The sequence below is a fragment of the Macaca thibetana genome, chromosome 20 (genome assembly GCF_024542745.1).
Source record: "Macaca thibetana thibetana isolate TM-01 chromosome 20, ASM2454274v1, whole genome shotgun sequence".
In the NCBI taxonomy this organism is placed as follows: Eukaryota; Metazoa; Chordata; class Mammalia; order Primates; family Cercopithecidae; genus Macaca; species Macaca thibetana.
Window position 1 is genome coordinate 28,383,765 of NC_065597.1, and position 14,785 is coordinate 28,398,549.

Genomic DNA, 14,785 nt, shown 5'->3' on the forward strand with positions numbered 1-14,785 from the left:
GAGGTAGAGCCACTTGCCAGCAGGCACACAACTCATCAGGTAGTGCTGGACTTTGAAGCAGGCAAGGCTGAGTCTGTGCCCTCAGCCCCAGCAGGATGCAGCTTCCCAGGCTGGAGAGGGAAGGGAGGGGAGGAGCCGGTGCTGCAGACAAGCTGGCTGGTGCCATGTGTGCTTTGGAACGAGCCGTCTGCCGCCTTCGGGCAGATGCAGGTGACCTTGTGGGTGCTGCTGTAGCCAGCCCTGCTCTGCCCTTACCATGGCTCCCAGGTTCGCCTCTTCTGTCAAGGCTTAGCCACCCCCTCCCACAAGCCCCCCTCCCTGACAGGCTTTGCCTACAAGAAATTTCCTTGTGTTTAGGAGTCGGCATGCACAGTGCCCCACCTCCCACCCCCTCCTAAACCCCAGGCCTCCTCTCTGCTTCTAGAACAGGGGCCTGCGGACCAAGTCCAGCTGGCTGCCTGTTTTTGGACGGCCCATGAGCTAAGAAAGGCTTTCATGTTTTTAAATGGTTGCCAAAAACAAAACCCAAAGGAAGAACAGTATTTCACCACAGATAAAAATTATATGAAATTCAAATTTTAGTGTCCATAAATAAAGTTTTATTGAAACAGCCACACATGTTCATTTAGGTATTGTCTGAGGCTGCTTGGGAGCTGCAGTGGCAAAGCTGAGTGGTTTTGACAGAGACCATTCAGCCCACAAAGCCAAAAATACCATCTGGCCCTTTAAGAAAAGGTTTGCAAATGTGCTGCTGCCTCTGGGCCATTGCGCTTGCGGTTCCTTGTTCCAGGAACACTCTTCCCCAGATATCTCCGTGGCTGGTGTCCTCGTTTCCTTCAGGTCTTTTCACAAATACGCTCTTCTCAGTGTGGCCATCCTATGGAAAATGGTATCTCTACCATTGCCCACCCATCCATTACTTTCTCCACCCACCTGCCCTTCTCTCCATCGTGTTCTCCTGCTGTTTGTCTTTATGGCACTTCCTGCTGACGGACAGATGAACACTTTGTTTATTCATAATCATGTTAAAATACTGTGTGTCTCCCCAACCAGAATGTCAGCAGGGAGTTTTAGCTGTTTTTCTTGCTGCTACATCCCAGGCACAGAGCCTAGCACAGAGTCGGTACTCAATAAACGTTTACTGGCTGAATGGATGGATGGGTGATGAGCAAATGGACGGGTGGATGAGTGGATGAACAGTGGATGTGTGGATGGATGGATAGATGCCTGGATGGACAGATGGATAGACAGTGGACACATGGACAAGTCGATGAATGGACGGGTGGATGGGTGGATGGATAGATGTGTGGACAGAGGGACAGGCAGTGGACAGATGGACAAGTGGATGAATGGGTAGATGGATGAACGATGGATGGGTAGATGGATGGATAGATGGAGGGGCAGGTGGGTGGATGATGGATGGATGGATGATGGACAGGTGGACAGAAGATGGACAGATGGATGAATAGTGGATGGGTGGATGGATGATGGATGGAGGGATGATGGGCGGGTAGATGAATGATGGACAGGTAGATAGATGGAGGACAAGTGGATGGATGTTGGGCAGGTGGGTGGATGATGGATGGATGGATGATAGATGGGTGGATAGATGATGGATGAATGGATGAGTAGTGGATGGACGATGTATGGATGGATGATGGGTGGGTGGATGGGTGAGGGACAGGTAGATGGATGGTGGATGAGTAAGTGGATGGTGGGCAGGTGGGTGGATGATGGGTGGATGGATGATGGATGATAGGTAGATGAGTGGTGGATGGATGATGGACGGATGGATGATGGACAGGTAGATGGATGGTGGATGAGTAGGTGGATGGTGGGCAGGTGGGTGGATGATGGATGGATGGATGATGGACAGGTAGATAGATGAGTGGTGGATGGATGATGGATGGATGATGGACAGGTAGATGGATGATGGATGAGTGGATAGATGGTGGGCAGGTGGGTGGATGATGGATGGATGGATGATGGACAGGTGGATGGATGGTGGGCAGGTGGGTGGATGATGGATGGATGGATGATGGATGGATGGATGGATGATGGGCGGGTGGATGGGTGATGGACAGGTAGATGGATGAGTGGTGGATGGATGGGTGATTGACAGGTAGATGGATGGTAGATGAGTGGGTGGATGGTGGACAGGTGAGTGGATGGTGGCAAGTGGGCGGATGGTGGATGAGTGGATGATGGACAGGTAGATGGATGAGTGGTGGATGGTGGATGGATGGATGGATGATGGGCAGGTGGATGGGTGATGGACAGGTAGATGGATGGTGGATGAGCAGATGGATGGTGGACAGGTGAGTGGATTCTGGACAGGTGGGTGGATGGTGGATGGATGGATGATGGGTGGGTGGCTGGCTGGATGGGTGGATATGAGGGTGTGACAGAAATGTGGATGCAGAGCTAAGCTGAACCAAATAACGTGGCTCTTAGATGTCACGTGACAGGGTCAGAACTTTGGTAAAGGGTTGGCGGGATAAGTGTGGTGTTTCAGGAAGGCCGCTGCCCGTTGGTGTTGGAGAGCTGTGGCTGGCAGGGCTGTACACCCAGGGCCCAGCAGGAGGCTCTCACCCTTGGAGGCAGGAGATGAGCAGGCTGGGGGTGGGGGGCTACCACTGGGTCTGGGAGGGGGTCCCTGGGAGAGACAGGATGTCAATGGCGAGCCGGTCTGAGCTCAGTCTAGCTCCCACTGCCAGCCACTAGGAGGAGGTTCTTGGGCTGGTGCCGAGGTCTCAGGGCCTCCACATCTTGGGGCGGTGGCCACTTACCCTGGCCCGGCTGGATTCCCCAGCAGCACCCAAGCACCCTGTTGCCTGATAGCCATGAGGAGGTGCTCTTGCCTCGGGAAGCAGTGACCTCCTGCCCTGTGCCAGCCTTGTGAGGGACCATCAGCTGCCTCCGAGCCTAAGTGTGTCCTGAGGCTCTCAGTGCCATCAACATGGATCCCTGCTTTCTAGTGACCCTCCTGGAAAGACCCGTGCCCCACCCGCCCATCCCACAATGGGATCAGACACAGCAAGTGTGCCAACCTTTCTGTCCCCAGTGACCTCATCTGTATAATGGGACACAGAGTTCCTGCCTCACTGGGTTGATTAAGGCTTAAATGTGTCAACACCTGCAGGGACAAGCTCAGGCCTGGCCCTCAGTAGCTGCTGTGGACATCGTGGCTGCAGGCATTGCAAAAGCCATCTTTGCTGCAAGCTTCCACTCTGGGACCCTCCGTTCCACCTGGTCAGGGACAGACAAGCCCCAGTGTCAACTGAACCCAGATTCTTCAACCCTGGCAGCCCTTGAGGCCTTGAACCAGGGACTTTCTTATCTTCCAATGACAAGCTTTTCTTTGCGGCAGGCAGGGTTGGGTCCCCTTCTTTCTTCTACTCTTTATGTAGCAAATGCACTCATGGACTTCTTGTGCTAAGCTGGAATGCACAGCTGCCTCATGGTCCAGGACGCATGGTCCAGGGCTTGAAAAAATAAAAAGGCCTGTCCCAGGCTTCAAGTTTGGCCAGGCTACCTACCTGTCCACCATCCACCCATCATCCATCCACCCATCCACTATTCATCTATCTGTCCATCATCTGTCTACCCGTCCATCATCCATCCACCTGTCCATCTATCCATCCATCCACTCTTCATCCATCCATCCATCCATCCATCCATCCATCCATCCATCCATCCAACTATCCACTGCCTATCCATCTGTCCATTCATCTGTCCATCAACCCATCCAGTTTAGAACTATGGGTGGGACTCAGCTCCACCTTTATGGAGGAGGAAGCTGAGGCCAGGGACATGACACAGAGAGGCATTCCCTAGATTACCTTCGCTCCTGCTCAGGTCCCAGCTCTTTCTTGGTCACCCAGCTGCGTCTAGCCTCTCTTTCTCCACTTGATCTTGGTCACTGCCCCTCCAGGAAATGCAGGCTCCTTTCCCTAACCCAGACACCCAAGGCAAGGTGCTCTGTGCCTGCTGGAAGAGGATCTAGTTGGGCGACCTCTGCCCACTTTCTGTCCACTCAGCCTCAGTTTTCTCATCTATAAAATGGGTTGGTCATTCTCGCCTGGCCTGCCTGGCTCTGGGTCGTGCTTTTGTGCATGTATTTCATGGATGTCTAGAGGGCTCAGGCAGCTGCAGCCAGCCATCACCTGGCCAAACTTGAAGCCTGGGACAGAACCGCCTTTTTATTTTTTCGAGCCCTGGACCATGTGTCTAATTGAGCTTCTGTTGTCCTCAAGGCTGTAGGAGCCTGGTGCCTCCCTCCCTCCAGCCCCCGAGAGAGCGGGGAGAGTCTGATTCTGACCCCCCAGCTGCGGCGCCCTGCCCGAGACAGCCAACCCCCACCCACCCCGCCGCTCCCCAACCCCAGCCGGGAGCGCTGCAGCCGGAGCGGTCCTAATTGCAGTCACAGATGTGGCAGCCACCAGCCTCTCCCGCGCGATCTGCCGTGTGGCGTGTGCTTAATTAGTCCCTGATTACTCATTTGCCGGGTGCTGTGTGTATTCCATATCTAATAACTTTCCAATTACACCCGGTCGCCAGCGCACATTTAATAACCCTTTAGTTGTCTGCTTATCAGGGACTCGGCATTCGGCATCTCCAATCTCCCCCTGACCCGAAGCCTTATCATTCCCTTTATTGCAGTATTTGGAGTCCTCTGCTTGCCATTATGGAGCTATTACAGGGAATTAAGGGGCGTAAAATACTGTTTTTGGCTTCTGACACACTAGCTTGAAGCACAGAACAAGAAATCCCATCAGGGCAGGTTGAGCAGAAAGTCTTGCTAGGTGGGCTTTGTGTGGGGCCACAGCGGGTCAGGACAGCGGGAGAAGAGGACTCCTGTGGCAGGGCTGGCCTGTCCGTGTTCCCTTCTCTCCCTCCCTGGCAGATGACGGCACTGGTGCTGCAACCTGAGCGTCCCCAGCAGGGGCAGGAGCCTCTGGCCAGTGCACATTTAATAACCCTTTAGTTATTAAAGGGGAGGTGCTCCTGGGCTGGCTGTGCCCGCCGCCCTCCCTAGCCAACGCACACACCCTGCCAGTGCCCTGGGGAAGGGACCGCCTTTCCCCCTGCACTTGGCTTCGTGCCTGTGCTTGATTTTTCCTCAGGGCGAAAAGGAGGTGACGTTGCATTCTTTTGTGCTGTCAGGATGCTGGCGTCTCTTCCCCTCCTGCGGTTGTGTTCCTTGTCTCATCTTCCCTGCTTTGCTCTCAAGATAAATCAGCCTCAGCCCGTCAGCAAACCTCCCTTCTCTGCCATTCACCAGCAGCACAAACCTACTTGCCCCAGATCATGGCCTGGGTTGCTGTGCGGCTGCTAGGCATGGGGGTGCGGAACCAGGCTTTGCCAGTGTTTACTGAGCACCTACTGTGCCCTGGACACTGGGCGGGGACTAGGTACTTGACAGAGGACACATGCTGGCCTACATTCTCGGCTCCCACTGTGACCGGCTGGGTGACGTTGGGCAGCTGACTTGACTTCTGTGCCTCCGAGAATTCAGGTGGGGTTGCTGGGATGATAAAATGGGCTGCCTATGGCCGGTGCTCAACCAGCACCTGGCACATAGTAGGTACTTGGGACGAGTAAGGCAGGTGTTACTAGCCCACTTCCTGGAGACATCAGCTGAGAGCCAGAGCAGTTGTGGCTCGCTTGGTTTCTCCTAGTCACACCAGCAGGTGAGTGGCAGCTTGGACTCAGGCCTACGTGTGTTTTACTCAAGATCAGCAGCCCCGGCTTCCTGGGGCGCACCTGGAGCTTGCTTGGAAGGAAGAGATGATTCTGGCTGGTCAGGAAAAGTGGGTGGGCCCCATTCTCCTGAAATGTAGCTGTTCAGAGCATCCTGCCCCTGTGACTTCAGGGACCCTAGACTGTCATGGAGCTCCAGGCCGGCAGCTAGGAGAGCCCTACCAGCTGGAGCTGCCCAGAGGCCAGGGTGTAAGGGTCAGTGGACAGGCCCCGCCCCCACCATCTGCACCCAAGGCCAAGGCGCGTTCCCCAGCACACACCCCTTCAAGCTTTTCGGGGCCATGGGGTTGCCGTGATGCTTCAATTCTTGTTCCTGATGCTCCCGCCCTTAGTTCACAGGATCAGCTAGTTTGTTGGGAACCTGCTATGGTCCAAGTGCCTCAGCAAAAGAGTTCATTGAATTTCCTCCATCATTCCTCTTGGAGGTGGGTACTGTGTTGTCACTATCATTTTTTCTTTGAGACGGAGTCTCGCTCTGTCGCCCAGGCTGGAGCGCAGTGGTGCAATGATCTCTGCCCCTGCAACCTCTGCCTCCTGGGTTCAAGTGATTCTCCTGCCTCAGCCTCCTGAGTAGCCGGGATTACAGGCGCCCACTACTGTGCCCGGCTAATTATTGCATTTTTAGTAGAGACAGGGTTTTGCCATGTTGACCAGGCTGATCTTGAACTTCTGGGCTTGAGTGATCTGCCTGCCTTCCTTGGCCTCCCAAAGTGCCGCTCTCATCGTACTCAAAAGGAAACCAAGGCCTGGAGAGGTGAAGCCGCTTCACTAAGATCTCCCAGCTGGGAGAGTAGCCAGGACCTGGGGCACCAGCTGTGCCCTTCTACAGGGGAGGCCGGGAGATGGAATCTGGCTGGATGCCCAGGAGGGAGAGGGAACTGGCTCCGTGAACAACCAACCAGTTCCTGCCGAGGAGGCTCCTGGAGAAGGGAATTCTGACGTCTCTGGGCTGCCGCGGGTCCTCAAACTGGAATGTCTTTTGTTGTTCAGAATACTGGTTTACACACTACAACGTGACAAACCTGAAGACATGGTGCTAACTTTAAAAAGAAGGCAGCACAAAAGGCCACATATTGGATTTGTATGAAATGTCCAGAAATGCTATTTGTATGAAATGTCTAGAAGAGGCCAGTCCACAGAGACAGAGCAAATGAGTGATTGCAGGGCCTGGAAGGATGGGGTTGAGGGGGGGCTGTGCATGGGGATGGGGGTTTCTTTTGGGGGTGATGAAAATGTTCTGAAACGGATGGTGGTAATGGTTACACAGCTTATACCTACATTAAAGCCATCAAATGGTACATTTTAAATGGGTGAATTGTATAGTGTGTGACTTATATATCAATAAACCATTTTTAAAAATAGACTGGGGCCGGACACAGTGGCTCATGCCTATAATCCCAGCACTTTGGGAGGCCGAGGCAGGCGGATCACCTGAAGTCAGGACTTCGAGACCAGACTGGCCAACATGGTGAAAGCCCGTCTTTAGTAAAAATACAAAAATTAGCTGGGCGTGGTGGTGGTCACCTGTAGTCCCAGCTACTTGGGAGGCTTAGGCAGGAGAATTGCTCAACCCGGGAGGCAAAGGTTGCAGTGAGCTGAGATCACACCACTGCACTCCAGCCTGGGCAACAGAGTGAGACTCCATCTCAAAACCAAAAACAAACAAAAAAACCTGAAATAGACTGGGGCTCCCAGACCTCGGGATCTCATGGACTAATAAAATTAATAAAACTTGGCACTGACCACATGCGTGTGCATGCACACACACACAGTCTTCCTCTTTGGAGCAGGGATGTGGCATCTGTCTTCCCCCACACCCTCCTCCCCTGAGTCTACCAGGAGTCGGCTTTCTCCAGAAACCACTCCAGCTCCCTGGAGAAAGCATAACAATGCAGGATCTCATTAGGCTATTCAGCGGTAGGCTGTGAATCCCCATTTATTTGGAAGAACCCTATTAAATTTCCCCCTTTCACCCTTCCCCATTAACTGACTAAAGCTTTAAAGGTGGTGGCTCTTGTCCAGGGAAATTCAGGAAACAATGGCATTTTCCCAGCCTGGCCAGTCGTCCGAGGCCCGATCTGCCTGGGCCCCTTGGACTGCTCTGAGATGCCATGTTCTCCAGGGCCCCCCAGGAGTGGGGGATGATGACATCGCAGGGCCAGGCACAACAGTACTTTAAATCCAGACCCACTGTGGGCTTGGAATTCCTGGCCCTGGTAGAGAAGGCACAGCACATATGCAGGTTTCAGGGCCTGCTTTTTCAGGGACTGTCGTAAATGTGGCCTTAGAAGGATAAGGAAGGGGGGCCCTTTGCCTCTGTTTGATTACCTGGCTGAGAACCTTTGCCTCCACCTTCAAGATGGTGCTGAGCATGAGATAATCCATATTCACAAAACCCTGTGTGCCTTGCAGCCTTGCCGGTCCATTAATATTGACCAGGCTCCCCTGGGAGCCAGGCCAGCTGCTGACAAAGAAAGGGGGTAAAATCCTTTCACTCCCAGCAAGAGTCACAGTGGTGGGAAGAGCTAGGCCAGGGGAGGGACTGGCACCTGGTTCCCTCTGTTTCTGACACACACAGCTCAGCAGACAGTGGTACCAGGGAACACTGATACCCAGGCCAGGTGCTGTTCTAGAACTTTAAGAACTGTTATCAGCTCTCTATTGCTGTGTAACAAAGTACTATACGTTTAACAGCTTGCAACAACACATGTTTATTATCACACAGTTCAACTGGGCCCTCTGCTCTGGGTCTCTCACTGGGCTGCAGATCAAGGTGTTGGCTAGGACACAGTCTTACATGGAGGCTCAACCAGAGAGGAACCTGCCTCCACATTCACTTGGTTTGTTGGCCAGGACGCAGTCTCACTCGGGGGCTCGACCGGGGAAGAACCCACCTCCACACTCACTTGGGTTGTTGGCAGTCAGTATTCATTTGTCTGTGGGACTGAGGGCTGCTACGCACCTTCCTGTACAAGTTTGTGTGCGGATGGCTGGATGTTTTCAGTTCTCTTGGCTGTATGTCTAGGAGTGGAGTTCCTGGGTTGCAAGGTAACCCTATGTTAGACCATTTGATGGACTGCCGGCTGTTTTGTGAAGCAACTGCATCATTTTGCATTCTCATCAAAAGTGTATGAGGGTTTGCACAGTGTTTTCACATTTCGGGGATTAGTTGCTGACACTTCATCATCAGGAGAGTTCAACTTTAAAAAATGGATTCCCAGGCCGGGCGTGGTGGCTCAAGCCTGTAATCCCAGCACTTTGGGAGGCCGAGACGGGTGGATCACGAGGTCAGGAGATCGAGACCATCCTGGCTAACACGGTGAAACCCCATCTCTACTAAAAAATACAAAAAACTAGCCAGGCGAGGTGGCGGGCGCCTGTAGTCCCAGCTACTCGGGAGGCTGAGGCAGGAGAATGGCGTGAACCCGGGAGGCGGAGCTTGCAGTGAGCCAAGATCCGGCCACTGCACTCCAGCCCGGGCGACAGAGCGAGACTCCGTCTCAAATAAAAAAAAAAAAAAAATGGATTCCCAAAGCCAGAAGTGGTAGCATCCATCTGTAGCCCCAACTACCTGGGAAGCTGAGGTAGGAGGATCACTTGAGTCCAGGAATTCAAGGCCAGCCTGGGCAACACAGCAAGACCCTGTCTCTTAATAAAAACATTTTTAAAAAGAGGATTCCCAGATTCTTCTTGAAAAATCAGAAGATCTGTGAAAGTGGGACTCAATTCCATCAAGGCGATACCTGCTGACCCTGGGAAGGGCTGTGGCTGTCTCCTTGCAGTCTTCTCCACTCGGTGCCCTTGCGGAGTTTCCCCTCCTGGCCCCTGGGGGGACGTGTGTTCCAACTCCTGTCCCAGACTGCGAGCCCCTTAAGGCAGAGCAGGAGCCCGTCCAAGCTGCCTTTGCAGGAAGCCCGCTGCCCAGTTGGCTCCGTGTCTGAACAATCTCATGTGTGTTCCTGCCTCTGGCGCCTTGTGCAGGTGCCTCCCACACCTGGAATGCTGTCCCTCCTGTTCCTACTCCCTTTCAAATCCTACTCCTCTTGAAGGCCCACTTCACATTCCAGCTGCTCCAGGAAGCCCGTGTGGATTTCCCCAACCCTTGCTGACCCCTCCCATCCTCAAACTCCTGTAGTACTTGTCATCTGTGCTCCCATCTCCCCCAGTGGTGTTCCCTCTTGCCATCTTCTGTTCTCTACTGAAAAGCTGTATTTCAGTTGTTTTGTAAGCTGTTTGAGGTTACAGACAACTGCTTCAGGTCAACTCCATATACCTCCAGTTACTGTGGGAGCTCAGACCGCTCAGTTCATCTCTTCCTGCCTCCATGCCTTATTGGAAGGATTAACTATGCTAATCAGTATAAAGCCCTAGATCAGTGCCTGGCACATAGTAGGTGCTCAGTAAAAAGGGTTGTTTTCTCTTTTGTTCCAGTGCTGAGCTAAGCGGACGGTGAGCCTCACCACAGCTGTGTTTGCTGACTTCTTTCCTTACACTCACAGTCCCGCTTCTGGGAGCCATCTCCACCCCAGGAGGGGCCTCTCAGTTTCTCCCTCTAGCAGAAGCCTGGCCCCCCAGCTCCAGGAGGGACCAGGAGGTGGGCAGGGGTCGAGACTGGGGCATGGCACAGCCCTCCCCTGCACCCCTCCAGCCCATCCCCTGGGGGCTTGAACACAGATGCGGCCCAGCATGACCGGTGCTGCCCCGTAAGCCCTCCCTGGCACCAGGAGCCTCTGGGGCTGGCTGGAGCTGCTGTCCGTGCCCCGTCATGGACACAGCAGCTCCAAGCCTTCCTCTCTTTAGCATCACCTGCAGCATTGCCCGAGACGACTCGGGGCAAGGCTGCGGGAGTGGCTCAGTCCCCAGGGTGGAAACCACGTTGGTATAGGCCCCAGGCTACCTGCTGTCCTGATGGGGTTACCCTGGGCCGTGAGTGGATGAATGAATAAAGTGTGTTGGTCCGAGGTGCCGCCTCCTGGCTCCAGCCTAAGCCGCCGGCACGCCTGTGGGATTTGTGGGGGCTGTGGTCTGGCCAGTGTCACCATATGGATCCCATAAATTAAAGCATTCCCGGAAACAAATGGTAAATTTATATGTCCTTCGCATGCAGAGCCGGTGGAGCCTGCGCTTGCCCGAGGAATTCCAAACCATCCGTCTCACTTAGGCACTTGGGTTTTATAGCACTAATCCCTAAAAGAAAAAAAAAAAAAACAGATAAACAGAAAGTTGCTTTTCCACAACCCTCCTGTCCCTGGAGCTCATGATTGAGAAGTGGAGGGTCACCAGCCCCCATGACAGGGGCCTGGTAGCGCAGTTCGTTGTTCAAGCTGGGGGGCTTAGCTCACCACCTCACCGGAAGGCAGGCCCTCAGCCTCCCACACCCAGGCCTCTGAAGCCCCTGGCCTGGACTGACCCTGCCTGTGACCCCAGGCTCCTACCAACCCTTCCTGGAAAGGGGATGGGCCAACTAGAGCAGCCCGTCACCAAGACAGAGAGCAGATGCCAACAGCCAGGGCTGAGGGCAGGGAGCAGGGAGCCTTTTAATGGGGACAGAGTTGCTGTGTGAGATGATGAGAAAGTTCTAGAAATGAATGGTGGTAATGGTAGCACAACATTGGGAATGTACTCAGTGCACACTTGGAAATGGTCAGAATGGTAAATTTTGTGTGTGGTATTTTTTTTTTTTTTTTTTTTTTTTTTTTGACACGGAGTCTCGCTCTGTCGCCCAGGCTGGAGTGCAGTGGCTGGATCTCAGCTCACTGCAAGCTCCGCCTCCCAGGTTTACGCCATTCCCCTGCATCAGCCTCCTGAGTAGCTGGAACTACAGGCGCCCGCCACCTCGCCCGGCTAGTTTTTTTACATTTTTTAGTAGAAACGGGGTTTCACTGTGTTAGCCAGTCTGGTCTCGATCTCCTGACCTTGTGATCCACCCGTCTCGGCCTCCCAAAGTGCTGGGATTACAGGCTTGAGCCACCGCGCCCGGCCTGGTATATTTTATGACAATTTTAAAGATTATAGAAAAGTGGCCGGACGCGGTGGCTCACGCCTGTAATCCCAGTACTCTGGGAGGCAGAGGTGGGCGGATCACTTGAGGTCAGGAGTTTGAAACCAGTCTGGCCAACATAGTGAAACCCCATCTCTACTAAAAAAAACAGAGTTAGCCGGGCGTGGTGGCGGACACCTGTCATCCCAGCTACTCTGGAGGCTGAGGCAGGGGAATCGCTTGAACACAGGAGGTGGAGGTTGCAGTGAGCTGAGATCACACTATTGCACTCCAGCCTGGGTGATAGAGCGAGACTCCATCTCAAAAAGTTAAAAATAAAATAAAAAATAAAGATTACAGGCCGGGCGCGGTGGCTCACGCCTGTAATCCCAGCACTTTGGGAGGCCGAGACGGGCGGATCACGAGGTCAGGAGATCGAGACCATCCTGGCTGACACTGTGAAACCCCGTCTCTACTAAAAACTACAAAAAACTAGCCGGGCGAGGTGGCGGGCGCCTGTAGTCCCAGCTACTCGGGAGGCTGAGGCAGGAGAATGGCGTGAACCCGGGAGGCGGAGCTTGCAGTGAGCTGAGATCCGGCCACTGCACTCCAGCCTGGGTGGCAGAGCGAGACTCCGTCTCAAAAAAAAAAAAAAAATTAAAAAAAAAAAATAAAGATTACAAAAAAGTGAGGGCTGTGGAAATGGGATGACCCCCTGCAGTGTGGATGGAGATTAACCGTGTTCATCCTTATAGTTATAACTGGTAGTTATTCCAAGTTCCATGCAGAGCTCGGGACAGGTAGGCCCTTAGTAACGGGCAGTTGGCGTCATCACCATCAGCATCCCCATCATCGTCGTCGGCATGGTAGTTCTTGCTCCCCTTGGGACCAGTGAGCCCAGGTGCACACAGCAGGGTGGAGAATTCCTGCAAAAGTGCCCTGAGGCCCAGGGCCGCACCCTTGCAGTCCTGGTCCTCGCTCGGGTGGGCTCCCTTGTCAGGGGGCAGCACCTGGGGAGGGACACAGCCGTGAATGGTCAGCGGCCAGTGTTGCCTGCTCCCAGGGGGGTCGCACCACTTCTGTGCTCCCTTTGACTCCCCTTGACGCAGGGACCTAGAAGAAATATCTGTGTTAGTAAAGCCACAGGTGAGACTCCGGCCAGCTTGTGGCGTAGAGCTGGTCACCAGGACGTGCACCAGAGCAGGTGCCACCCCACCTGTCCTCCTGCAAGAACTCAAGACATCACAATCACAGCCTTCCTGTGTCCATTTTTAAAATGTATTTGTTTGTTTTTGTAAAGATGGGGTCTCCCGATGTTGCCCAGGCTGCTCTGGAACTCTTAGGTTCAAGTCATCCTCCTGCCTCAGCCTCCCAAAGTGCTGGGATTACAGGCGGGAGCCACCGTGCCTGGCCCTGTATCCAGGTTGTCATGTTGTAATCGAGGCACTCCCGTTGCTCAGAGAGGTGAGGGTCCTGTCTGCTGCTCCTCTGCTGGTAATAACAGCTCAGGATCGTACCAGGTGCCCAGCGGCCCAATCTGGAAGAGCATCCTCGGCGGGGAGTCGGATGAGGGCCTTTTCCTGATTTGCAGGATGCGGCTGAGATGGTCTGCCCAGGTCTCTGAGCCAAGTGCCAGGCCCCAGGGGGTCTCTGGGCAAGGACCACAGAATAAACCTTGTCCCCACCACCACTAGGGGACAGGACAAGGCTGGACCTTTGGGATCAGCCTCAGGCTGCCTCTTAGATGCTTCTGGGCTCCCTGCAGTGCTGGCCAGCTGCCACAAGGGCTCCAGAAGCTCCAGTTTTGGATGACCAAGCAGATGGGACTGTATGGAACCCCGGCAGCAGGGGTCCAGCCTGGTGTCACCTAGGCCGGGCTTGCTGGGCGGGGAAGACACTGGCACCAGCCTTACTGAGGACCTGCTCTGCCGTTGCCCCGAGCCAGCCAGTCTGAGTCCCTGATGCCAAGGCCAGGCCATTGTTAGGGAGGAATGGCACCTACAGCCGGAGAGTCCATTCATGTGTCATCCCCTGCAGGCGTGGCCCAGGCTCACCATGTCCACCTCTTTTCCTTTCAGGCTGTTTGTGGATCTCTGGAAGCATCTACAGCCACCCACCCTCCCACCCGGGAGTCCGAGACCCGGCCAGGCGCCCCCACGGAGACCCTGCCCAGAGGCCCCAGGATGGCCCAGGAGCTGAGGCCAGTACAGTGTCTGCAGAGCAGCCGGGAGGAGGATGGACCAGACCTCGCCGGTGCAGGTAGATGCCAGCTCTTTTTGTATCTCTGGTTACTGGGCTGGGATGCGGTTGTCCCAGGAGGGATGGGGACTCCAAGAGCTGAGTTCAGAGACAGTTCCGCCTCGTGTCCTCAACATCCTAGGGGAGAGACCGGGTGCGGGGTCTCCCTTACTGGAGTCTGGATTTTCTCTTCCGTGCTCCTTAGGGCTCCCAAATCGTGGTTTCATCAACATCCCTGGTTCTCGATACCCTCTCCTGCTATGCTTGAGGGCTGCCTTTGTTTATTTACCTCTGCACTCTCCTGTCTTCATTCATTCATTCATTTAAAAACAAGATGTAACGGATATTCTTGAGTCCAGAGGGGGTCGTTTCTGGGTTTTTGCGGATGTCAACGTGCTGTGTCCCGGGCGCACATGTGTGGATCTCTCAGGCTGGGCCACAAGGAGCCAGGCCGCTGTGTGCGGGACGATGGCGCCTCCCTCTCCCACTCCCTCCAGCCACAGACGCGCTGTGGACAACACCCCCACCCCAAGGCATCTCCTGAGGGCTTCTGCACGGTGCTTCCCTGAGGCAAGGCGAGGCTGTGCCCTCCTTGGTTAATTGCCGTGTGTGGAACCCTGAGGCTTTGGCTGCTGGGCCTTGGGGCCTGGGCCAGGTCAGACCCTTTGGCTGGGCTTGGACATTCGGTGACCTCTGTGATGCGTTTTTATGGCCCCGTCCTGAAGCCACCCCTTAGGCCATAGGTTCGTCAGCAAGACCCTCCAGAGGGCTGTGGTCAAGGCTCTGTCCCGCCCCCATCACTGC

General features: G+C 54.4%; 1 protein-coding gene across 3 annotated transcripts in view; it reads left to right on the top strand.

Moving 5' to 3' along the window:
• Positions 1-14,785, top strand: part of GSE1 (Gse1 coiled-coil protein) — a 504,030-nt gene that overhangs the window by 179,469 nt on the left and 309,776 nt on the right. For all 3 annotated transcript variants that reach the window (XM_050773596.1, XM_050773597.1, XM_050773598.1), the window contains exon 2: positions 13,822-14,002. In XM_050773596.1, coding sequence (XP_050629553.1) covers positions 13,822-14,002 — 181 coding nt within the window. The remainder of the gene's footprint in view (positions 1-13,821; positions 14,003-14,785) is intronic.